This window comes from Kogia breviceps, chromosome 9, assembly GCF_026419965.1.
Source record: "Kogia breviceps isolate mKogBre1 chromosome 9, mKogBre1 haplotype 1, whole genome shotgun sequence".
Taxonomy (NCBI): Eukaryota; Metazoa; Chordata; class Mammalia; order Artiodactyla; family Physeteridae; genus Kogia; species Kogia breviceps.
The window spans coordinates 62,069,601-62,096,120 of record NC_081318.1 but is presented as its reverse complement, the minus strand read 5'-3'; the positions used below and the strand labels follow the sequence as shown (position 1 = coordinate 62,096,120).

The 26,520-nt window shown below is 36.5% G+C and overlaps 1 protein-coding gene across 1 annotated transcript in view; it reads right to left on the bottom strand.

The window, feature by feature from the left end:
• GLCCI1 (glucocorticoid induced 1) overlaps window positions 1–26,520 on the bottom strand; it is a 122,863-nt gene that overhangs the window by 24,564 nt on the left and 71,779 nt on the right. The window contains exon 4 of the mRNA XM_059074722.2: window positions 4,780–4,896. Coding sequence (XP_058930705.1) covers window positions 4,780–4,896 — 117 coding nt within the window. The remainder of the gene's footprint in view (window positions 1–4,779; window positions 4,897–26,520) is intronic.

Below are 26,520 nucleotides of genomic sequence, written 5' to 3'. Positions count from 1 at the left end.
CCTGCACTGCGACAATTACCTTCTAGTATTTTTCATTTCCATTTTATCAACCATTTAAGAAAGGCTTTTGGATTACTAAGTAGTGTGGCAACAATATCATGTTAAGTTCAGTAACACTCACTTAACAACTATAAGGTTGCTTTCAAAAGTCCTTTGGAGGAGTTGTCAAAAATTAACCACCTCTCATAGCTGTCCTGCAGGAGGTACCACAAAGTATAAGACAAGCCTTTTGATGCTCAAGGAACTTAAAGAACAGAAAGGAAATAAAAATAAAGATGAACAAGGTTAAAAAAGAAGAACAGTATATGATCTCTACCTTATTCTGAATGATTAAAGTTGATATATATGATTCATAATGAGGTAGACAGCTAGTCATTGATTAAATGAATAATATATTTCCCACACTCAGTGCTGTGCTCCTGCCATCTGTAAACTGCTGCCCACGAATGTCCTTTTTCTCATTATTAATGCATGAGCTTTTTTCATATTAAAATTGTAACTCTTTGTCATACATTTACTGTTTACTTTAGTATGAAATATCTTTCAGTACTTTTATGGTTTTCTATATTTAAATATTTAACCTACCATGATTGATTTTTGTGTATGTTATGAAGTAGTATTTTTTCCCACATAGTAATCAAACTGCCTCAACATTTCTTTATGGATTCTGTATTTGATTTCCTTCAGTTGTTACTTGATAATCCCTATACAGAGCTCCACTTTAACTGCTATAATTTTATAGCAGTTACATTTTGCATTTTGGTATCCTATAGGGAAAGCCTTTTCAAATTTTCTTTTTAACTGGCATTACTTTTCCATATTACCTTTGAAAATAACTTTTAAAGTAATAAAACAATTCCTTTTACATTTCCATTGGAACTCAGTTTGTATGTTAATTTTGGGAAAATTACTATTTGAAAAATATTGAGTCTTCCCATGCATGAATGACTTCCCATTTGTCTCTATTTTATATTTCATATCCTCAATAAAGTCTTATAGTTTGCATATTTCTTTTAAGCCTAGGCATTTTATATTTTTCGTTATATATATACTAACATGTTACTGCTAGTTGTAACATAATAAGAAATATGTACTTGGTTTCTACCCCTGGTTCCTGACACAGAGTTCCTAAAATCTTGTAATTTCCTGAGGGACAGGAGCATTAGGAGCATCTTTTGTTCCAATATTTGGTTTTTGACACCAGTCCTGACACATAGCTCCTAAATCCCTTGGAATTTCCTGGGAGATAGGACCAAGAGTTTTTTGTTCTAATGAGGTGACTCTTGGTGGATTCCTGAATAGGTTCCGAATGGGGGGGCTGGTCACTAGAAAGAAACCATGATTAGAAGCTTGGAACTTCCAGTCCAACCCCCATCCCCCTCATCCTCTGGTAAGGAGAGGGGCTGGAGACTGAGTTAATAATTAATCATGCCTATGTGATGAAGCCTCCAAAAACATCCCTACACTATGGGTTCAGAGAGCTTCCAGGTTGGTGAACACACATCCATGTACCAGAAGGGTGGCACACCCCACCTCCATGCGAGCAGAAGCTCTTACACGTGAGTTACTTACAGACCTTGCCCTGTGCACCTCTTCATCCTGCTGTTCATTTGTATGTACCCTTTATGATATCCTTTGTAATAAACAAGGAAATGTGTTTCCCTGAGTTCTTTGAGCCATTACAGCAAGTTACTGAACCTGAAGAAGGGGCTATGGGAATCCCTTCTTCATAGCCAGTAGGTCAAAAGTACAATGACAATCTGGACCTTTCAACTGTCATCTGAAGAGGGGTAGTTTTGTGGGGCGGACTCCTTCATCTGTGAGGTCTGTGCTAACTCCACGTAGTTAGTGTTATAACTGAATTGTAGGACACGTGGTTGGTGTCTGGCGAGTTGGAGAATTGGTTGGTATGGGAAAAAAATCTCACGCATTTGGTGTCACGAATGTTATAAGCAGAGGGAAACAGTAGTTTACCTTTACTAGTATAGGAGAAAACAACTGATTTTTATATGTTTACATTTTATCTGATCAAGTTCTCAGTTTTTCTTTTTATTGTGAAAAATTATAATCATAAACATAATTAAACAGAATAGTATAATGAACACTCAGGTGCACGTCATCCAGTTCCAAAACTTATCAACATTTTCTAACTTTATTTCATCTAAACATCCACTTGTTTTTGTTCTTTGAGTATATTAAAGCACATTCTAGACTTCATATTTCATCTACAACTATTTCAGTATGTATAGCAAAAGATAATTTTTTTTTTAGAAGATGTTGGGGGTAGGAGTTTATTAATTAATTTATTTATTTTTGCTGTGTTGTGTCTTCATTTCTGTGCGAGGGCTTTCTCTAGTTGTGGCAAGCAGGGGCCACTCATCGAGGTGCACGGGCCTCTCACTATCGCGGCCTCTCGTTGCGGAGCACAGGCTCCAGACGCGCAGGCTCAGTAGTTGTGGCTCACGGGCCTAGCTGCTCCGCGGCATGTGGGATCCTCCCAGACCAGGGCTCGAACCCATGTCCCCTGCATTAGCAGACAGATTCTCAACCACTGCACCACCAGGGAAGCCCAGATAATTATTTTAAAACATAACTACAATGCCAAAAAATTCAATGTAAATTGGGAACAAGTGTATAAATTTTTTCTGTAAAATCAATGTCAACAGATATACTATAAATGCATTGGGCTCTTACAGAAAAGGTGCTTGAAATAAACAGAATAAGAATAATATATTAATTTTACCAGGTTAAGAAGAAAAAGGCATATGTGAACTTTCTCTTGAAATGTCTAAGGCTTGCTTGCCAACTACATGTTTATTTTACAGCTTTGATGAGGTATAACTGACATACAATAAAATCCTCCCATTTTAAATATGTAACTCATTGAGCTTTGTAAATATACAGTCATCCAATTATCAGTATAATCACATTTTAGAAACTTCTATCATCCAAAAAATTTCTCTAGGGCTTTTCTACAGTCAATTCCCACCCCTAATACTTTGAATCATTTTGCTTTTTTGAGGATTTAATGTAATGAATCATATAGTATGTAGCCTTTTACTTCTGACTTCACTTGGCATGATGTTTTTGAGATTCAACCTTGTTGTTGTAAGTACCAGTAGTTCCTTCCTTTTTACTGCTGAATAGTATTACACTATATGGATGTATGAAGGGTTGTTTATCCTGGATGTATGAAGGGTTGTTTATCCATTCACCAGTTCATGGATATTTGTTGGTTTCCATTTTTTGACTCTTATAGATACTGCTGCCATGAACAATGATATAGAAGTCACTGTCTGGACATATGTTTTTATTTCTTGTGGACAGATACCAAAGAGTGGAATTCCTGGGCTATATGATCAGTGTATGTTTAACTTCTTAAGAAAATGCCAAACTTCTTTCCAAAGTAGCTGTACCATTTTGTGTTGCCACCAGCAATGTGTGGCTGTTCTGGTTGCTTCACATCCTTATCAACACTTGGTATTGTCAATATCTTCCATTTTAGCCATCCTATCATTAGTTTTTTAATAGTTTAGTAAACTCACTTTTTTAGTGAGTTTTAGTAAACTCACTTTTCTAAATATACAACAATATCGTATGCACATAGTGATAACATTTCTTACTGCTCTGTCTAGAACCTCTAAACTACTAGCAAATAACATCAATAATTACAGACATCTATGACTTCATTTTTATTTTAACAGAAATACTTCCAGTATTTTATTGTTAGGATCTAACTACATTTGCAGTTAGTCCCATCAGGAAGTGTCCTATTTTAGGATAAGTTTTTATCACATATGGATACTGAGTTTTTTTGTTTTTTTGGTTTTTGTTTGTTTTTTCAGTCATTATAGGAACCATTCACTTTTTTCTTTTTAACATCTTTATTGGAGTATAATTGCTTTACAATGGTGTGTTAGTTTCTGCTTTACAACAAAGTGAATCAGTTATACATATACATATATCCCCATATCCCCTCCCTCTTGTGTCTCCCTCCCACCCCTCTAGGTAGTCACAAACCACCTAGCTGATCTCCCTGTGCCATGCGGCTGCTTCCCACTAGCTATCCACCCTGCGTCTGGTAGTGTATATATGTCCATGCCACTCTCTCACTTTGGGATACTGAGTTTTTATCAAGTGTTATTATGTTATTCAGCATCTACTTTGACTTTCTGATGCAATGAACTAACCTAATACATTTCCTAAAGTTGAATTATCCTTACATTTGTGAAACAACCCCTAATTAGATTTTTTTGATAAACTACTTGGGTTTCTCCTGCTATACAACTATATTTGATTTACTAAAATTTACATTAACATTTCTAAGTAAATTTGGTCTAGAATAGCATTTCCAGAAGTTTGTTCCATGGGGTATGTGAGTACATGTTTGGGGTGGGGGTGGGAGGACAAAAAAACGAATTCTCAATTTCTTCCTAAGTCAGATGGGGTAAAAACATCAAGAGACACAGAGAAAGATGGGTTAAGGTACTATTAGGAAGATCAAATAAGATAATGCCCAGAGTTGCTTAGTAAGTGAATGAGCTAGGATTTCAGCCCAGGCCAGTAACAGTCATCCTTGTGACCACTACACCGTTATGTCTGTTATTAAAAGATTACACATATGGCTAAAACAAAAACAAAAACTTCTTAAAACAAACATTGTTATGTACCAGAGCTAGAGATTTACATTAATTTTTTTTAATCCTAAAATAATGGGTTCTCCTTTATAATGAACCCTTTAAAAGGAATTATTTCAATCTGGACAAGAAGTTAGCCTACCTGAGTGTGATTGATTGCTATATGGTTGCCATGGAGAGGTGACTGACGATCCTTCTCCTTACTGTGCCGACTGCTCTGCTTACTACGTTGTAGTTGCTGCCTCAGTTTGGCAATCTGCTTTGGGGAGAAGGGAGAAGCAAGAAGAGAACAGAAGTGAATACCAAGCTTTAAGTATTTATTTCTTTAATTTTAGATGTTAAAAAATAAAATTTTTATCAAAGATTTCAAGAAGAGACTATTTCACTACAATGACTTATTCTCCAACTTTTAATAATTAAAACTATTGAAAATAAGAAATAAATATATGCTACAAATGCTTCACTTATACGATTTAAATCTTGTTGGTAAATACATAAGACTAAATTTCCCCAGATTATTTCATATTTTACCTTTGTAACACCAGAAACATCTTCCCCTTTAAACACTTTTTCTAAGATGAAAGACTAGTATTTCACATGCCTATTGATTAAAGTCAAACCCAACCTCTTAATATAGGGACCTCATTAAGTTTTTAAGTTCCCATCTTATATAAACAAAATGGATCTGGTAGACCAATTACTAAACACTTTAAAATTGTAAATCCCATGGTGTAAATCGTACGGCATTTAGCATTAGTTACTTGTTAGTATTTAATATCTTACTATTATATTACTCTTAGTCACAAAATCTTTATTTTCCAGCTTTATTGAAACATAAATGACATATAACATTGTGTAAGTTTAAGGTGTACAACTTTTTTAAAAAAATAAATTTATTTATTTATTTTTGGCTGCACTGGGCCTTCATTGCTGCAGGCGGGCTTTCTCTAGCTGCAGCGAGCGGGGGCTACTCTTCATTGCAGCGCACGCAGGCTTTCATTGCGGTGGCTTCCCTTGTTGCCGCGCATGGGCTCTAGGGTGCGTAGGTTTCAGTAGTTGTGGCTCACGGGCTCTAGAGCGCAGTCTCAGTAGTTGTGGCGCATGGGCTTAGTTACTCTGCTGCATGTGGGATCTTCCCAGACCAGGGATTGAACCTGTGTCCCCTGCACTGGCAGGCGGATTCTTAACCAATGCACCACTGGGTAAGTCCCTGTACAACATGTTGATTTGATGCTATTATATATTGCAAAATGACACCACTGTAGCATAAGTTAATACCTCCATCCCATTACATAATTACCGTTTCTTTTTGGGGGTGAGAACATTTGAGATTTACTCTCTTAGCAACTTTCAAGTATATATAATACAGTATTATTAACTATAATCAAAATTCTGTACATTAGATCCCCAGAACTTACTCATCTTATAATTGGAAGTATGTACCCTTTGACCACTCCCCTTTACCCTCCAGTCTAGCAACCACCACTCTACTCTCAGTTTCTATGAGTTTAGCTTTTCTTAGATCCCGCAAACAAGTGATACCATACAGTATTTGTCTTTCTTTGTCTGACTTATTTCACTTAGCATAATGCCCTCAAGGTTCATCAATGTTGTTTACAAATGGCAGGATTTCCTTCTTCCTCATTGCTGAATATATGTACCACATCTTCTTTATCCACTTCTCCAATGACAGATACTTGGCTATAGTGACACAACTTTTCAAAACAAATATAACTTAGGCGTGTATTCTCCTAAATGGAACGGTCAAACTCCCAGACTTAAGGCTTAAGAGAAAAGTCATTTCTACAGTATGGCTTGGAATTCATTAAACTATTAACATATTTTAGGTGCTGTATAATCTTCTTAAACTGTGCTAGACCTGAAGTAAAATATACCTGAGCATTTTCAAAGGGAATCATTAGCAATTTGGGGGAAGTTACTTAATATTGGTATTACTTTCCTCGTAGAAAAGATGACATTAATCAATTAATAGGTACTCCTTGAACACATACAGTGAGCTCAGTTTTATGTTACCTACTAGGCAAAGTGCAAATACAAAGCAAAGTGTGTCAAATATATTGATTTCCTCAAAGAGATGTTAGCAAAATGTTTACTTGGAATAACCATGGCAATGAAAAGCAAAATAGTTGCTATTAACGCCTGTTAATGGTCAAGGGGAAATGTATATAGGTTGCTGAGAAAACTTATAAACAGAGGAGAAGCAGCATGGAAGAAAATAAAGCACCTAAAATAATAATCTATATCTTTTCTTTTAAGTAAGATCCTCGAGTTTTTTGAAACTCTTTGTAGCTTATGGACATACCATACAATTTCCTTGCAAAGACGTATAAATAAGATTATCTGTTAATAGTTGTGTTCCTTGCTTTCTGTTGAAATGACATCATTTTCTTCTGGAGAACATTAATTTTCATGAGAAAAGGAATCAAAATTAGTAGGTAATCATTATAAATCAAGAGAGATTATACTCTATGATAAAAATAAATAGAATTTCAAATTGTACAAGTTATTTAATTAGGATAGGGGTATAAAATTAAGTGTTTTCTGAATATTAATGATGTTTCAGTGGTTTTTCAAAACTGGCAAGTGCTTGTAGAAAAGAGCCCATAATGCTTACAGATTAATCAAAGCAACTTGTACTTTTTAATTTTTAAAAATAATCTTTAAAAATAAACAAAAATAATCTGAAAATTGATCAATCCTAATCACTCTCTTTTTAAAGGCCTTTGAGATATCATATTAAGCCAGAAAAGTTTTTTTCTAAATAGCTTTACCAAACCCCTGAAAACAAAAAGCATACATAATGGTACACACCTTACTGTGCTTGGAATATCAACTTAAACTGTGCAACTTTATAGTTTCCACACAATACTGTTTATCTTGGGATTATAACATAGTTCTGCTTTCATTTACAACTTAGAAGAGATCAGAGTAAAAAGGAAGCCCATCTTACTAAATATATATACTCAAAACATTACAACTCTTACTCAAGAACCATGTAAAATGAAAACAAGACAAAATAAATCCTCCTTTGCTTCAGAATATAGGAGGTTCCTGTGTTATTTATACCATATTCAGAAGAGGGGCTGACCTATATAACAACTGCAAATATTCTCACCTCCCACAGCTTTTACTTAGAATCTCCCTTCTCTTTTCCCTTTGATGCTCAAGAGCCCACGGTCATCCAAAGCCGTCTCTTTTCCCTAAATTCAGAACCAGTAGACAGCAGACACAAAGGTATCTCTGGGAGGAAGGAGCAAAGGGAGTTGTAATTTCCACCCTACACTCACACACCCCTCCCATCTCATCCGTAGTTCCAAACGTCTGCCTAAGACAACCTCTCTAATCAATCCCATGTTTCAGTGCATCACACAGAGCTCTTGGTCCTCACTTTGGTGGGCCTACCCACCCTAGTTACTACAATGAAATGCCCATACAACCTTCCTTTACAAAGAGAACCCTAAGTTATACTGACTGGATTTCTTAAACTATAAATGGATCTTACTTGTGTTTCTAAATATTCATTAGCAATGCTGTGGCCTTAAGGAAAAAAATTAAGACTGGACCTTGAGGGTATTATACTAAGTGAAATAAGTCAGACAAAGAAAGCCAAATACTGTATGATCTCACTCATATATGGAATCTGAAAAAACAAAAACAAAACCAAAACCAACTCACAGAACCAGAGAACAGGGTCTGGTGGGGGGCAGAAAATGGGTGAGGGTGGTTAAAAGGGTACAAGCGTCTGGTTATAAGATGAGTAAGTTCTGGGGATGCAGTGTAAAGCATAGTGACTCTAGATAATAATACTCTATAGTATATTTGACAGTTGCTATGAGAATAGATCTTAAAAGTTCTCACTCCACAAATACAAAAATTATAAAAATGTTGAGGTGATGGATGTGTTAACTAACCTTCTCGTGGTAATAACTTTACAATATATACATATATCAAATCATTATGTTGTATGTACCTTAAACTTATATAATGCTATATGTCAATTATATCTCAATGAAGCTTAAAGGAAAAAAATTAAGAGGGAAGGAGATAGGAGCATTCTTTAAACATGAAAGGGATCCGAGGCACGTGAGCTCCAAAGTTTAAAAAAGTTAGGGACTAAGTAAGCCTGGGTCACAAAGAAGAAATAATATTGTAGAGAGAAGAATTAGCATAAATACAAAGACATGACTAAAATATTTGTGGAATTAGATGAAGAAAAATCAGAGACTGGCCCCACTGAAAATCTAAGAACTAGGAACACATTTCACTGTAAATTTTTGGAAACCTGATAACATCACCCTTGTTTATTTGCTATTTTTGTCCTGTTAGTTTCCCCCACTATTGTAAACATTTAAAAACAGGTAAAAAGGGCTTCCCTGGTAGGGCAGTGGTTAAGAATCTGCCTGCCAATGCAGGGGACACGGGTTCGAGCCCTGATCCAGGAAGATCCCACATGCCGCAGAGCAACTAAGACTGTGCGCCACAAGTACTGAGCCTGCGCTCTAGATCCCACGAACCACAACTCCTGAAGCCTGTGTGCCGCAACTACTGAAGCCTGCGCGTCTAGAGCCCATGTTCCGCAACAAGAGAAGCCACCGCAATGAGAAGCCCGCACACTGCAGTGAAGAGTAGGCGCTGCTCGTCGCAACTAGAGAAAGCCCATGCGCAGCAACAAAGACCCAACGCAGCCAAAAATAAATAAATAAATTTTTAAAAATAATAATAATAAAAATAAAAACAGAAAAAAAACTAAACTCTGAGCCTCTAAAGACTGGTTGAGTACTTTTGCCTCAGGTAGTGAAAGGGAGGGAGGGTAATATTTCTCAGAATAAATTCTATAGTAGGCCAAGGAACTGAGACATCTTAGACTAAGTGGCTGCAGTAGGAAGGGAAGCAGGATCCTGGGGCTTTTGAAAGGGAAAAAAAAAAGTGAGAACAGATCTCAATTAACGCCAGGAATGGCACTTTGTCACTTGCATTTACATGAATTCTCTCATTCATTTCTCAGTAAAAACATATAAGATAGGTACTATTATTATCCTCACTTTATAGGTGAGGAAACTGAGAGGTAGGAAGCTTAGCTTGTTGAAAGCCACACAGTTAAGTGGTGAAACAAGTATATGAACTTAGGAAGTGGAATTCCCGAGTCTGCTCTCTTAATCACTATTCTGTATTGCCTAAAGGATCAAGTTAAAAACTCATAAGGAGATAAAGAATTCTTACAAAAAGGGAAGACAGACATACAAATGGGAACAACATACAAATGACAATAGTTGAACTGTTAAGAAAAAAACGGCCCCCAAACAATTACTACAGATACTAACCTAACAAATTTTTCTGAAAATCTAGTTTCAAAGGTTATGAATGTCAAGCTGTTATTCTCTTTTATATGAAAAAAAGAGAATATGTGACAAACTTTAGTGCTTGTAAAGATCAATGTCTCAAAAGAAAGGTTCTGCAGTCTAAAAACAAATTTTACATATTATATCCTTTGACAGTGTTCAAAGGAATTTAAAATGCAACATTACCTACTCTAATAGTAAAAATTAAAATTTAAAACTTATTTTTGTTTAATATAAATATGAATAATTCATGCTGTTTTTCTAATGAAACCCTAATGAAATAAATGCTGTTTATTCAGCCCTCTGATATCCAAATGTACAAACACAGGCATACGTATGCACAAACATGCATATTTAAGAACACAGATATGTAAGCACATACACATGCACAGGGAGTTGTCACCTGCATTCACATCACCTTTCCACATGCCCACGGACAGACATGCTTGCCCACTTGTAGACTCACACAAACCCCCACGCCAGTAACAAAGAGAGAGATTTACACAGATCCATCCCCACAAATACAGCTAGCTTTGGGACAATTGTTATACACATAAAATAGTTTTTAATATAGACATGTATTTACCAATAAGGCATATTTGTCAACAGAGGAATGTTGACAATATCAGACTAACATTTAAAGAACACTTGGTTCATAAACCCACTAGATTCCACAGATATATTGTAACTGTTTTACAGATGAGGAAACACTTTGAAAAATAAAGTACCTTTCCCAAGGTAACACAGCTAATAAATGGCATACCTAGTCCTTTAGCCTTTAGTTCGGAACCCCTTTCTATTACCTATCAGTGCTGCTGAAAGTAATACTATGTTAATGTTCGCAAATAACTACCAGTCACTATGTATTGGCTCATAATCTCAACCACTTCATCAAGTAACTTCCTTTCTTAATGCAGGAGATATTGCAAGATATGAAACTGCAATAAAGGTGAACAAAAATTTGATGAAGCAATTAACTGACTACATACTAACTTATTGATATATTTCTTTTTCGATAAGCAGTTTAATAACCTTAAATATTATTCATATTGGATCCAGTTTTAAACAATGAAAATATTATAAAACATCTTTACAATTCAATTTAATATGGACTCAGAATTTATTGGATAAATGTTTGTATTTTTAAAAGACTTTACCACATAACTAAATAAAAATTCTTCTGTTGTTTTTTAGGTCCAGAGAAAATATTGCAATTTTCCCCTAGTATAGTATGATAAAACAATTTTTTTTCATTAGGGAAGAATGTACACTCTTACTAAAACTATAAGGAAACTTTTATTTTTCTTACTTAAAAAAGGAAGTCCACAACAATATTTATGAATCACTATTTGATCCGAAGCAAGAAACTTCCCTAATCATTTCACTTAGAGAAAAACTAAGAGGGCTTCTTGGTGAGATAAAGAAGCAATCCATGATTCTTCCTTTTATCCATGGAAGGACGTAAGAATAGTAAACTCACCTTTTGCAACTTATCTTTATCAAAATCAGAAATAGTATGAAGTCAAAACAACAATACAGTAATATCATTTATATTCTCTCTGGGAATGTCACCCTCTGGAATAAAGAGTAGGTTTACTTACTGCTTACTATAAAAACAGTGGATTCTCCAAGTTCTATTTCTCTTCTATAACGTGATCTACTATATGTGTAGGCATCCATTTAGGCCCTCCCCATCATGCCCACTGGACTTGGGGTTCAGGGGAACTAATGCAAACTCGATAGTCCTGATACCTGCTGTGCAGTGAATAATAAAGTCCACTGTCTCTAAACCATGAGCCTCATGACTTCTGCCAGCATCCATGAAATAGTAAAAAGCTAAATTATTAGGTTATAAGTAGGAAAAAACAAATCCAAGACGTGGAGGGTATACTTCTTCTTTTGCCTCAAATGAAGAGAAAGGAATTTTAATGGAACAACTTGGAAGGACTGATTGTTCCTCACAGATAAAAAGACCAGATGGACTGGAATCTGACTCCACCCCAGATACTGAAAATGTTGAGCTAGGATGATGGAGATTTACTCTTGCTTTAGAATCAGCCTAAACTCCCAGATATTAACCAGATTTTTTTTTTTTTTTTTTTTTTTTGGTATGCAGGCCTCTCACTGTTGTGGCCTCTCCCGTTGTGGAGCACAGGCTCCGGACGCGCAGGCCCAGCGGCCATGGCTCACGGGCTTAGTCGCTCCGCGGCATGTGGGATCTTCCCGGACCAGGGCACGAACCCGTGTCCCCTGCATCGGCAGGTGGATTCTCAACCACTGCGCCACCAGGGAAGCCCTTAACCAGATTTTTTTAATGTGCAAACTTCCCAGTTAACCATTTGGGAAATTGGAAAGTGAGAGTCATAGTGGAGGGTTGTCTTAGGTCCTACTTAAGAGGACCACCTAAAAGGGTAAACAGAGCTCAGCAGCTGAGAAACTGAATATTATTTCTAGAATTCTAGAGGCTATGGAGAGAGTAAGATAGAAGTGTAGGTAAGAGATGTGCAGCAACAAGGGATGTCCAAAGAACCCATGAAATTACTCTACAAAAGAAGGTCAGTTTTAAAAATCTGTCAAGCCCAGCTAATTGACAGGCATCTGATAACAGTACCAGTCAAGTAGAAACATTTCTATTCCCCTTACCTCTCCCTCTCTCCCCCAAGCTCCAACTCCAGAGGGGTCAGAAATCATAGCTATGGAGTTAGGAAAGAGATAAGCAAGAAAGACAAAAGGAGCCTCCGGGATCCCTTCACCCATGAAGTCATTCACCTGCAATAGGCCCTATCTAGAAGAGGAGTAGCTGCAACCATGAAATAAGTAGGAAGCTTTAACTGTTACGAGAGATTGGAAACCATGTTCACTTGAAGGAATCATAGGTGTATAAGAGCTTCTAGTTTTGCACCATACACAGAAGATGAACTTCTCTCACTGAATTAAGGATAGTGGGAGTTAATATAAAGTCCTTTTGTGATTATCCCTCAAAGTCTTAGTTGATTTTCCTAATATGTAATTAAGCTCTTTAAAAAGTAGATTGTATCTACTTTCTTTTGAAATTCTAGATGCTTTTACACAATATTGAGCATACAGTCTTATTCATTTGATGCTATTCCATGAACAAATGCAGTGCCACTACAGGCTGACGATGTATGCTAAAAAATATATTTAAAATTTACCTTTCTTCTCTTTTACCTCTATTAAATGTATACAAATCAAGTACCATAAAAACAGAAATAGAGTCAGATGTAGAAAACAAATTTTTGGTTACCAGGGGAGAAAGCAGTGGCAGGGGGAAGGGTGGAGGGAAAGATAAATTGGGAGACTGGGATTGACATATACACTCTACTATATAAAATAGAGAAATACTCTGTAATGACTTATGGGAAAAGAATCTGAAAAAGTGAATATATGCATATGTATAACAAATTCACTTTGCAGTACAGCAGAAACTAATACAACATTGTAAAATCAAGTATACTCCAATAAAAATTAAAAATAAAAGCTCCATCAACAATATAAAAGTGATAAGTACTAATTAAATCCTTATCATTTGCTTAGCAGACTTCTTAAACTGTAGTTATGCTTTATAAATTAATTTTAAATTGTGTTATGTAAACAGGGAACCACATATCTAACCAATGGAAAAGTACACTTAAACATTTGTTTGGTTTGTAAAATCTAAATAAAGGTTGGGTTAACACCCCTCCAGTAAACGTAATTCAAAGGAGGAAAAGTAATCTTTTCATTTCCTTAACATGGACACAACCCATAACTTCACTGTATACTGGTATCAGTTAGTTTCTGACAAATGTGTTGATAATCTGTTTCCCATGTTTTTGTAGGTAATCTTTTTTCTAATTGCAAGAATGAGTAAGTGTGTGTGTGTGTGTGTGTGTGTGTGTGTGTGTGTCCTTGATCTACAACTCAGTTTACCTAGGGTGGAAATTTTTTCTTTGTCCTGTTTATCCTTTGTGGAATTGATGGGCGTTTTCAATATGAAGACACATCACTCTCCAAATCTAGCATATTTTCAACCTTTAAGAAATACCTCTTCCCTGATGCCTACTATTCTTACCTTCTGGAACTCCTTACTCAGTCTATTTTCCTGTTTCTTAAGTCCTCTTTCATATTTTCAACCTCTATCTTTTTAAAAATTAATTTTAATTTTTTAAATTGAAGTACAGTTGATTTATAATGTGTTAGTTTCTAGTATACAGCAAAGTGATTCAGTTATATATCTATATATTCTTTTCCATTATGGTTTATTACAGGATATTGAATATAGTTCCCTGTGCTATACAGTAGGTCCTTGTTGCTTATCTACTTTATATATAATAGTTAGTATCTGCTAAGCCCAAACTCCTAGTTTATCTTCCCCTGCTCTCTTTCCCTTTTGGTAACCATAAGTTTGTTTTCTATGTATGTCGAGTCTGTTTCTGTTTTGTAAATAAGTTCATCTGTATAAAATGTTAGATGCCACATATAAGTGATATCATATTTGTCTTTGTCTGACTTACTTCACTTAGTATGATATCCCTAGGTCCATCCATGTTGTTGTAAACGGCATTATTTCATTCTTTTTTATGATTGAGTAGTATTTCATTGTATATATGTATACAACATCTTCTTTATCCACTCATCTGTCGATGGACATTTAGGTTGCTTCCATGTTTTGGCTATTGTAAATAGTGCTGCTATGAACACTGGGGTGCATGTATCTTTTCGCATTAGAGTTTTCTCTGGATATATGCCCAGGAGTGGGATTGCTGGATCATATGGTAATTCTATTTTTAGTTTTTTAAGGAACCTCCATACTGTTTTCCATAGTGGCTGCACCAATTTACAATCCCACCAACAGTGCAAGAGCGTTCCCTTTCCTCCACACCCTCTCCAGCATTTATTGTTTGTAGACTTTTTAATGCTGGCCATTCTGTCAACCTCTATCTTTTTATTCTATATTCTAGATGATTTGCTCATCCAGACTTTCTCAGTTGAGACTTTTGATTCACTAATTCTCTCTTCTGCTGTGTCAATTTAAGCCATCAAAGAGTTTATTTTTAATTTCACCAACTTTTATTATATATAAGACTTAGAAAGGATCCTTTCTCTTTCTGCCTGTTCTTATTTACTTCTGTTCTCATTGTGAGCTACTGTTTCATTTGAAATTCTTAAACATTCTTATTTCTAAATTCTTTTTTGGGATTGTGTTCTTATTTTCTCAGATATGACTCTATTTAATGTATCTGCTAACTCTTATGGCAATAGATTTCCTTACATACCCTAAAATACTTACTTGCAAGTTCTCTGTATGTGGGAGTTTTATATTTTGTGAACTCTTTACTGCCATATTGTTTCATGGTTGCTCAAACTAGTGCTTCAGAGTTGCATAGCTTCAGAGCAAAAGTCTTATTACATCAGGAAGATTGGGGCTTTGCTCCCGCATGGGTAGAGCTCTATTCCAGATGCCATATCCACACACAACATATTTGGTTACTATTTCCATTTTTGTATAGAGGCTTGTCTGGCCCACAAGAACACCAACAGTGTCAGGTGGAGTTTTTTCAGGTCTAGTTTTACGGCCTGGAAACATGGTCCCAGTTCCCTGCTTTATGTAGACAGCCCAGTTCCAATCTCCCAAATATATGACTCTCTTAAAATGTGTAGTCTCTTAAATTTGGCTTAACTCACAGAAACCTGGCCAACACGATCCAGATTTCTGTGAGTCAGATAACATCAACATCCACTCATCACTAAGGATTTCCCTTCTATTCATGGTCCGCAGGGGTTTTCCTTGTCTTAAATGCAGCTAAAATATATTTACTTATGTATTTCTTTGAAAACTTTTCACATTGTAGTCTTAAAAGCTTGGAGCAAAGTGGAAGCAGACTATTCAGGTGCTTTCACTGACATTTAAATCAGAAATCCACATGCAAACTATCTGAGGGGGAGAGCATGTATGTGACTCAGGAAGAATGGATGTGATACAGCTGAATTTGGTGCTGAGACAAGGAAGCAGGTCAAAAGGTGTTTGTTAAAAAAAACCACTGAACTTTAGTAGCATATAACTGAAAAAAAAATTACTATTTCAATAATAGTTTTGGCTTTTATAATTTCCTCAGATTCCAATTCTGTCATTTTTTTATAACTATTCTTATTTTTACTTTTAGTCTTTACCCATGTACTCATTTTTCCAGCCTCAGTTATATATCATTTTAAGTTTAATATCTACCATGGACATAACATGGAAAACCTACTAGTCTTTTATGTTTATTCCTTTTTTTTCATCTTTATTGAAATGTAATTTACATTGCCTTAACTTCATCCATTGTAAGGGTAAAATTCAATAAGTTGTAATCACTTTGTAGTGTGGTACAAAATAATCACAATTCAGTTTTAGGACTTTTTCATCGCCCCCCAAATTTGCTTTGAGTCTATTTGTAGCCAATCACCCCTACCCCCACCCCATTCCAGCCACATGCAACCACTAATGGGCTTTTTTTCCCTCTATAGATTTGCCTTTTCTGGCATTTCAATATAAATGAAACCATACAATATGTAATCTTATTCATCTGGCTTCTTTCACTTAGCAGGAATTGGCAAGCTACAGTCTGCAAGCCAAATCTAGCAGGCCACATGTTTTTGTAAATAAAATTTATTGGAACATAACCATGTCCATTCCATATTGTCTATGGTTGCTTTCACACTACAATAGTGGAGTTGAGTAGTTGCAACAGAGGCTCTGTGGCCCACAAACCATAAAATATTTACTATCTGGCTTTTTACAGAAAAAAATTTGCTGACCCTTGACTTAGTAAAATGTTTTTGAAGTTCATTCCCATTGTAGCATGTATCAGTATTCAGTATAGTGTTCCTTTTCATTGCTGAACAGTATGCTATTGCATGAATACATGACATTTTGCTTATCCATTTACCCAACAGTGGATATTTCAATATTTTTTAGTTTTTAGCTATTATGAATAATTCTGCTATAAATGTTTGTATAAATGTTTCAATGTAAACATGTGTTTTCACTTTTCTTATACAGAGTCCTAGGAATAGAATTGCTAGGTTATATGCAAAATTTCTGATTAACTTTTAAAGAAACTGTCAAACTGTTTTCCAAAGTTGGCTGTATCATTTTATATTCCCAACAATGTCTGAGGGTTCCAGATGCTCTTCATTCTTGCTAACACTCAGCATTTTCTGTCATTTAAATTACAGTCATTGTAGTAGGTGTGTAGTTGTATCTTATGGTTTAAATCTGCATTTACCTAATGTCTAATGAGGTTGAACACCTTTTCATGTGGTCATTTTCCATCCATACATCTTTGATGAAATACTTCTATCAAAGTCTTCCCCTTTTAAGTGCATTGTCTTCTTATTGATTTTTAAGAGTTCTTTATATATTCCAGATATAAGTCCTATATCAGATATGATTTGCTAATATTTCTGTCTTGGGCCTGTCTTATCATTCCTTTAGTCATGTAGTGTAAATGTTCATTTAAATGAAGTTCAGCTTTTCTTTCTTTTATGGCCTTACTCCTGGTGTTGTACCTAAAAATGCCTTGCCTAATCCAAGGTCTTCTAGAAGATCTAAAATTTTAGAGCTTATATTTAGGATTGTGATCCATTTTGAGTTCATTTATCTCTAACAGTCAGCATCAAGGACCTAACTATTTTCCCTATATATGAATATTTAATTATTCCAGTACCAGTTATCAGAAACACTGTCCTTTTCAACTGAATTGCGTTGGCAGCTTTGTTGAACATTAACTGACCATAAAATATAAGGGTTTATTCATTGATTCACAATTCTGAATCATTTCTCTATATTTCTTTCTTCTTTATGCTAATTATTTTGCCAAATTTATTAATATAGATTTATAAGAAAGTATTGAAAGTGTACCATGCAAGTCCTCCAAATTTTTCCTTCTTTTCAAAATTACTTTTGGCCAATCTAGGCCCTTCGCATTTCCACATAAATTTTAGTACTAGCTTGTCAATTTTTACCAAAAACAAAAAACCCTGGGAGAAAAACAGGGATTATACTGAATCAATTTGGGGAGAATTACCATTTTAATAATAATACTGAGTCTTCCAATACATGAACAAACTATCCATTTATTTAAATCTATTAAAATTTTGTCCAGCAGTGTTTACTTTTCAGTATATAAATCTTGAACTGCTGTTGTTTAATTTATTCCTAAATATTATAATATTTTTGCTGCAATTGTAATTGTTTTCTGATTTAGGGGATTGTTCATATCTAATATCTAGACAAACACTTGATTTCTTTCCTTTTTTATTATCTATTTTACACATATTAGTGTATATATATCAATCCCAATCTCCCAATTCATCCCACCACCAGTCCTTCCCCCGTTTACCCCCCTTGGTGTCCATATGTTTGTTCTCTACATCTGTGTCTCTATTTGGGCCTTGCACACTGGTTCATCTGTACCATTTTTCTAGATTCCACATATATGTATTAATACACAATATTTGTTTTTCTGACTTACTTCACTTTGTATGACAGTCTCTCGGTCCATCCCCATCTCTATAAATGACCCAGTTTCGTTCCCTTTTATGGCTGAGTAATATTCCACTGTATATATGTACCACATCTACTTTATCCAGTCATCTGTCGATGGGCATTTAGGTTGCTTCCATGACGTAGCTATTGTAAACAGTGCTGCAATGAACATTGGGGTGCATGTATCTTTTTGAATTATGGTTTTCTCTGGGTATATGCCCAGGAGTGGGATTGCTGGGTCATATGGTAATTCTATATTTAGTTTTTTAAGGAACCTCCGTACTGTTCTCCATTGTGGCTGTATCAATTTACATTCCCACCAACAGTGCAAGAGGAGAAGATAGCGGAGTAGAAGGACGTGTGCTCACTCCCTCTTGCGAGAGCACCAGAATCACAAGTAACTGCTGAACAGTCATCGACAGGAAGACACTGGAACTCAGCAAAAAAGACACCCCACATGCAAAGACAAACAAGAAACCACAATGAGACGGTAGGAGGGGTGCAATCAAAATAAAATTATTTCCCATAACTGCTGGGTGGCTGACTCACAAACAGGAGAACACTTATACCACAGAAGTCCACCCACTGAAGTAAAGGATCTGAGCCTCATGTCAGGCTTCCCAACCTGGGGGTCTGGCAAAGGAGGAGGAATTCCTAGAGAATCACACTTTGAAGGCTAGCAGGATTTGACTGCAGGACTTCAACAGGACTGGGTGAAACAGAAACTCCACTCTTGGAGGACACACACAAAGTAGTGTGCGCATTGGGACCCAGGGGAAGGAGCAGTGACCCCAAAGGAGACTGAACCAGACCTACTTGCTAGTGTTGGAGGGTCTCCTGCAGAGGCAGGGGGGTGGATATAGCTCACCGTGGGGACAAAGACACTGGCAGCAGAAGTTCTGGGAAGTACTCCTTGGCGTGAGCCCTCCCAGAGTCCACCATTAGCCCCACCAAAGAGCCAGGTAGGCTCCAGTGTTGGGTCGCCTCAGGCCGAACAACCAACAGGAAAGGAACCCAGCCCCATCAATCATCAGACAAGCGGATTAAAGTTTTACTGAGCTCTGCCCACCAGAGTAACACCCAGCTGTATCCACCCCTCCCATTAGGAAACTTGCACAAGCCTCTTAGATAGCCTCATCCACCAGAGGGCAGACAGCAGAAGCAAGAACTACAATCCTGCAGCCTGTGGAACAAAAACCACATTCACAGAAAGACAAGATGAAAAGGCAGAGAGCTATGTACCAGATAAAGAAACAAGATAAAACCCCAGAAAAACAACTAAATAAAGTGGAGATAGGCAACCTTCCAGAAAAAGAATTCAGAATAATGATAGTGAAGGTGATCAAGGACTTCGGAAAAACAATGGAGGCAAAGATCAAGATGATGCAAGACATGTATAACACAGACCTAGAAGAATTAAACAACAAACACCTACAAGAATTAAAGAACAAACAAACAGAGATGAACAATACAAAAACTGTAATGAAAATACACTAGAAGGAATCAAGAGCAGAATAACTGAGGCAGCAGAACAGATAAGTGACCTGGAAGACAGAATGGTGGAATTCACTGCTGCAGAACAGAATAAAGAAAAAAGAATGAAAAGAAATGAAGACAGCCTAAGAGACCTCTGGGACAACATTAAACTCAACAACATTCGCATTATAGGGGTCCCAGAAGGCAAAAGGAGAGAGGAAGGACCAGAGAAAATATGTGAAGAGATTATAGTCGAAAGCTTTCCTAACATGGGAAAGGAAATAGCCACCCAAGTCCAGAAAGCGCAGAGAGTCCCATACAGGAAAAACCCAAGGAGAAAGACACAAAGACACATAGTAATCAAATAGACAACAATTAAAGACAAAGAAAAATTACCGAAAGCAACTAGGGAAAAATGAGAAATAACATACAAGGGAACTCCCATAACATTAACTGCTGATTTTTCAGCAGAAACTCTACAAGCCATAAGGGAGTGGCATGATATATTTAAAGTGATGAAAGGAAAGAACCTACAACCAAGATTATTCTACCCGGCAAGGATCTCATTCAGATTCGATGGAGAAATCAAAAGCTTCACAGACAAGCAACAGCTAAGAGAATTCAGCACCACCAAACCAGCTCTACAACAAAGGCTACAGGAATTTCTCTACATGGGAAACACAACAGAAGGAAAGGAACTACAAAAACAAATCCAAAACAATTAAGAAAATGGTAATAGGAACATACATATCGATAATTACCTTAAACGTGAATGGATTAAATACTCCAACCAAAAGACACAGGCTAAATGAATGGACACAAAAACAAGACCCATATATATGCTATCTACAATAGACCGACTTCAGACCTAGAGACACATACAGACTGAAAGTGAGGAGATGGAAAAAGATATTCCATGCAAATGGAAATCAAAAGAAAGCTGGAATAGCAATAGTCATATCAGATAAAATAGACTTTAAAATAAAGAATGTAACGAGACAAGGAAGGACACTATATAATGATCAAGGGATCAATCCAAGAAGAAGATATAACAATTATAAATATATACGCGCCCAACACAGGAGCACCTCAATACATAAGGCAAATGCTAACAGCTGTAAAAGAGGAAATCTACAGTAATACAATAGTGGGGGAATTTGACACCTCACTTACACCAATGGACAGATCATCCAGGCAGAAAATTAACAAGGAAACACAAGCTTTAAATGACACAATAGACCAGATACATTTAATTGATATTTATAGGACATTCCATCCAAAAACAGCAGATTACACTTTCTTCTCAAGTGCACATGGAAAATTCTCCAGCATAGATCACATCTTGGGTCACAAAGCAAGCCACAGTAAATTTAAGAAAACTGAAATCATATCACGCATCTTTTCTGACCACAACGCTCTGAGATTAGAAATGAATTACAGGGTAAAAAATGTAAAAAACACAAACACATGGAGGCTAAGCAATACGTTACTAAATAACCAAGAGATCACTGAAGAAATCAAAGAGGAAATCAAAAATACAATCCTACCTCAAGAAAAATCTCAAATAAACAACCTAACCTTACACCTAAAGCAATTAGAGAAAGAACAAAAAAACGTATGGACACCAAGGGGGGAAAGTGGCAGGGGGCAGTGGTGGTGGTGGTGTGATGAATTGGGCAATTGGGATTGACATATATACACTAATATATATAAAATGGATAACTAATAAGAACCTGCTGTATAAAAATATAAATTTTAAAAAGTCTATGTGTTTGAAAAAGAAAAAGTGCAAGACAGTTCCCTTTCTCCACACCCTCTCCAGCACTTATTGTTTGTAGATTTTCTGATGATGCCCATTCTAAACAGTGTGAGGTGATACCTTCATTGTAGTTTTGACTTGCATTTCTCTAATAATTAGTGACGTTGAGCAGTGTTTCATGTGCTTCTTGGCTACCTGTATGTCTTCTTTGGAGAAATGTCTATTTAGATCTTCTGCCCATTTTTTAACTGGGTTGTTTATTAATATTGAGCTGCACGAGCTGTTTATATATTGTGGAGATTAATTCTTTGTCTGCTGATTCCTTTGCAAGTGTTTTCTCCCATTGTGAGGGTTGTCTTTTCGTCTTGTTTATAGTTTCCTTTGCTGTGCAAAAGCTTTTAAGTTTCATTAGGTCCCATTTGTTTATTTATGTTTTTATTTCCATTACTGTATGAGGTGGGTCAAAAAAGATCCTGCTGTGATTTATGTCAAAGAGTGTTCTTCCTATGTTTTCCTCCAAGAGTTTTATAGTGTCTGGTCTTACATATAGGTATTTAATCCATTTTGAGTTTTGTGGTTTTTTTAAATTTATTAATTTATTTTATTTATTTATTTTTGGCTGCACTGGGCCTTCGTTGCTGTGTGCAGGCTTTCTCTAGTTGCGGGGAGCGGGGCAACTCTTCATTGTGGTGCACATGCTTCTCACTGCGCTGGCTTCTCTTGTTGCGGAGCACGGGCTGTAGTCATGTGGCTTTCAGTAGTTGTGGCTCGCGGGCTCTAAAGCGCAGGCTCAGTAGTTGTGGCACACCAGCTTAGCTGCTCCACGGCATGTGGGATCTTCCTGGACCAGGGTTTGAACCCATGTCCCCTGCATTGGCAGGCAGATGCTTAACTGCTGCGCCACCAGGGAAGCCCTTGAGTTTATTTTTGTGAACGGTGTTAGGGAGTGTTCTAATTTCATTCTTTTAAACGTAGATGCCCAGTTTTCCTAGCACCACTTATTGAAGAGCCTGTCTTTTCTCCACTGTATATTCCTGCCTCCTTTGTCAAAGATAAGGTAACCATATGTGCATGGGTTTATCTCTGGTCGTTTAATCTTATTCCATTGATCTATATTTATGTTTTTGTGACAATAACATAGTATCTTGATTACTGTAGCATTGTAGTATAGTTTGAAGTCAGGGAGCATGATTCCTCCAGTTCCGTTTTTTCCCCCTCAAGATTGTTTTGGCTATTCGAGGTGTTTTGTGTCTCCATACAAATCTGAAGATTTTTTGTTCTAGTTCTGTAAAAAATGCCATTGGCAATTTGATAGGTATTGCACTGAATCTGTAGATTGCTTTGTGTAGTATAGTCATTTTCATAATATTGATTCTTCCAATCCAAGAACGTGGTATATCTCTCCATTTGTGTCACCTTTGATTTCTTTTATCAGTGTCTTATAGTTTTCTGAGTACAGGTCTTTTAACTCCTTAGGCAGGTTTATTCCTAGGTGTTTTATTCTTTTTGCTACAATGGTGAATGGGATTGTTTCCCTAATTTCTCTTTCTGATCTTTCATTATTAGTGTATAGGAATGCAAGAGATGTCTGTGCATTAATTTTGTAACCTGCAACTTTACCCAATTCATTAATTAGCTCTAGGAGTTTTCTGGTTGCATCTTTAGGATTCTCTATGTATACTTCCATGTCATCTGCAAACTCTGACAGTTTAACTTCTTCTTTTCCAATTTGTATTCCTTTTATTTCTTTTTCTTCCCTGATTGCTGTGGATAGGACTTCCAAAACTATGTTGCATAATAGTGTCAAGAGTGGACATCCTTGTTTTGTTCCTGATCTTAGAGGAAATACTTTCAGTTTTTCATCATTGAGAATGATGTTTGCTGTGGGTTTGTCGTATATGGCCTTTATTATGTTGAGTTAGGTTCCCTCTATGCCCACTTTCTGGAGAGTTTTTGTCTTAAATTGGTGTTGAATTTTGTCAAAAACTTTTTCTGCATCTATTGAGATGATCATATGGCTTTTATTATTCAGTTTGTTAATGTGGTGTATCACATTGATTGATTTGCGTATATTGACGAATCCTTGCATCCCTGGGATAACTCCCATTTGATCATGGTGTATGATCCTTTTAATGTGTTGTTGGATTCTGTTTGCTAGTATTTTGTTGAGGATTTTTCCATCTATATTCATCAGTGATATTGGTCTGTAATTTTCTTTTTTTGTAGTATCTTTGTCTGGTTTTGGTATGAGGGTGATGGTGGCCTCATAGAATGAGTTTGGGAGTCTTCCTTCCTCTGCAATTTTTTGGAAGAGTTTGAGAAGGACGGATGTTAGCTCTTCTCTAAATGTTTGATAGAATTCACCTGGGAAGCCATCTGGTCCTGGACTTTTGTTTGTTGGAAGATTTTTTTTTTTTTTTTTTTCAGTACGCTAGCCTCTCACTGTTGTGGCCTCTCCCGTTATGGAGCACAGGTTCCAGACGCGCAGGCCCAACGGCCATGGCCCATGGGCCCAGCCGCTCCATGGCATGCAGGATCCTCCCAGACCGGGGCACAAACCCGTGTCCCCCACATCGGCAGGTGGACCCCCAGCCACTGTGCCACCAGGGAAGCCCTGTTGGAAGAGTTTTAATCACAGTTTCAATTTCATTACTTGTGATTGGTCTTTCATATTTTCTGTTTCTTCCTGGTTCAGTCTTGGAAGGTTAAAGCTTTCTAAGGAGTTGTTCATTTCTTTCAGGTTGTCTGTTTTATTGGCATAGAGTTGCTTGTACTAGTCTCTTAGGATGCTTTGTATTTCTGTGGTGTCTGTTGTAACTTCTCCTTTTTCATTACTAATTTTATTGATTTGAGACCGCTCCCTCTTTTTCGTGATGAGTCTGGCTAATGGTTTATCAATTGTGTTTATCTCCTCGAAGAACCAGCTTTTAGTTTTATTGATATTTGCTATTGTTTTCTGTGTTTCTATTTCATTTATTTCTGCTCTGATCTTTTATTTCTTTCCTTCTGCTAACTTTGGGTTTTGTTTGTTCTTCTTTCTCTAGTTCCTTTAGGTGTAAGGTTAGATTGTTTACTAGAGATTTTTCTTGTTTCTTGAGGTAGGCTTGTAAAGCTATAAACTTCCCTCTTAGAACTGCTTTTGCTGCATCCCATAGGTTTTGGATCATCGTGTTTTCATTGTCATTTGTCTCTAGCTATTTTTTGATTTCCTCTTTGCTTTCTTCAGTGATCTCTTGCTTATTTAGTAATGTATTGTCTAGCCTCCATGTGTTTGTGTTTTTTACTTTTTCCATGTAATTCATTTCTAATCTCATAGTGTTGTGGTCAGAAAAGATGCTTGATATGATTTCAATTTTCTTAAATTTACTGAGGCTTGATTTGTGACCCAAGATGTGATCTATCCTGGAGAATGTTCCATGCGCACTTGAGAGGAAAGTGTAATCTGCTGTTTTTGGATGCCATGTCCTATAAATATCAATTAAATGTATCTGGTCTATTGTGTCATTTAAAGCTTGTGTTTCCTTATTTATTTTCATTTTGGATGATCTGTCCATTGGTGTAAGTGAGGTGTCAAAGTCCCCCACTATTACTGTGCTACTGTCGATTTCCTCTTTTATAGCTGTTAGCATTTGCCTTATGTATTGAGGTGCTCCTATGCTGCGTGCATATATATTTATAATTGTTACATCCTCTTTGTGGATTGATCCCTTGATCATTATATAGTGTCCTTCCTTGCCTCTTGTTACATTCTTTCTTTTAAAGTCTATCTTATCTGATATGAGTATCGCTACTCCAGGTTTCTTTTGATTTCCATTTGCAAGGAATACCTTTTTCCATCCCCTCACTTTCAGTCTGTAGGTGTCCCTAGGTCAGAAGTGAGTCCCTTGTAGATGGCATATTATGGGTCTTGTTTTTGTGTCCATTCAGCAAGCCTGTGTCTTTTGGTTGGATCATTTAATACATTCACATTTAAGGCAGTTATCGATATGTATGTTCCTATTACCTTTTTCTTAATTATTTTGGGGTTTTTTGTAGGTCCTTTTCTTCTCTTGTGTTTCCCATTTAGAGAAGTTCCTGTAGCCTTTGTTGTAGAGCTGGTTTGGTTGTGCTGAATTCTCTTAGCTTTTGCTTGTCTGTAAAGTTTTTTTATTTTTTCCGTCGAATCTTAATGAGATCTTTGCCAGGTAGAGTTATCTTGGTTGTAGTTTCTTCCCTTTCACCACGTTAAATATATCATGCCCATCCCTTCTGGCTTGTAGAGTTTCTGCTGAGAAATCAGACATTAACCTTATGGGAGTTCCCTTGTATGTTATTCGTTGTTTTTCCGTTGTTGCTTTTAATAATTTTTGTTTGTCTTTAATTTTTGTCAATTTGATTACTATGTGTGTCAGCATTTCTCCTTGGGTTTATCTTGCCTGGGAGTTTCTGTGCTTCCTGAACTTGGGTGGCTGTTTCCTTTCCCATGTTAGGGACGTTTCTGACTACAATCTCTTCAAATATTTTCTCAGGCCCTCTCTCTCTCTCTTCTCCTTCTGGGGCCCCTATAATGCGAATATTGTTGCGTTTAATGTTGTCCCAGAGGTCTCTTAGGCTGTCTTCATTTCTTTTCATTCTTTTTTCTTTATTCTGTTCCACAGAAGTGATTTTCACCATTCTGTCTTCCAGATCAGTTATCTCTTCTTCTGCCTGAGTTATTCTGCTATTGATTCCTTATAGTGTATTTTTCATTTCAGTTATTGTATTGTTCATATCTCTTTG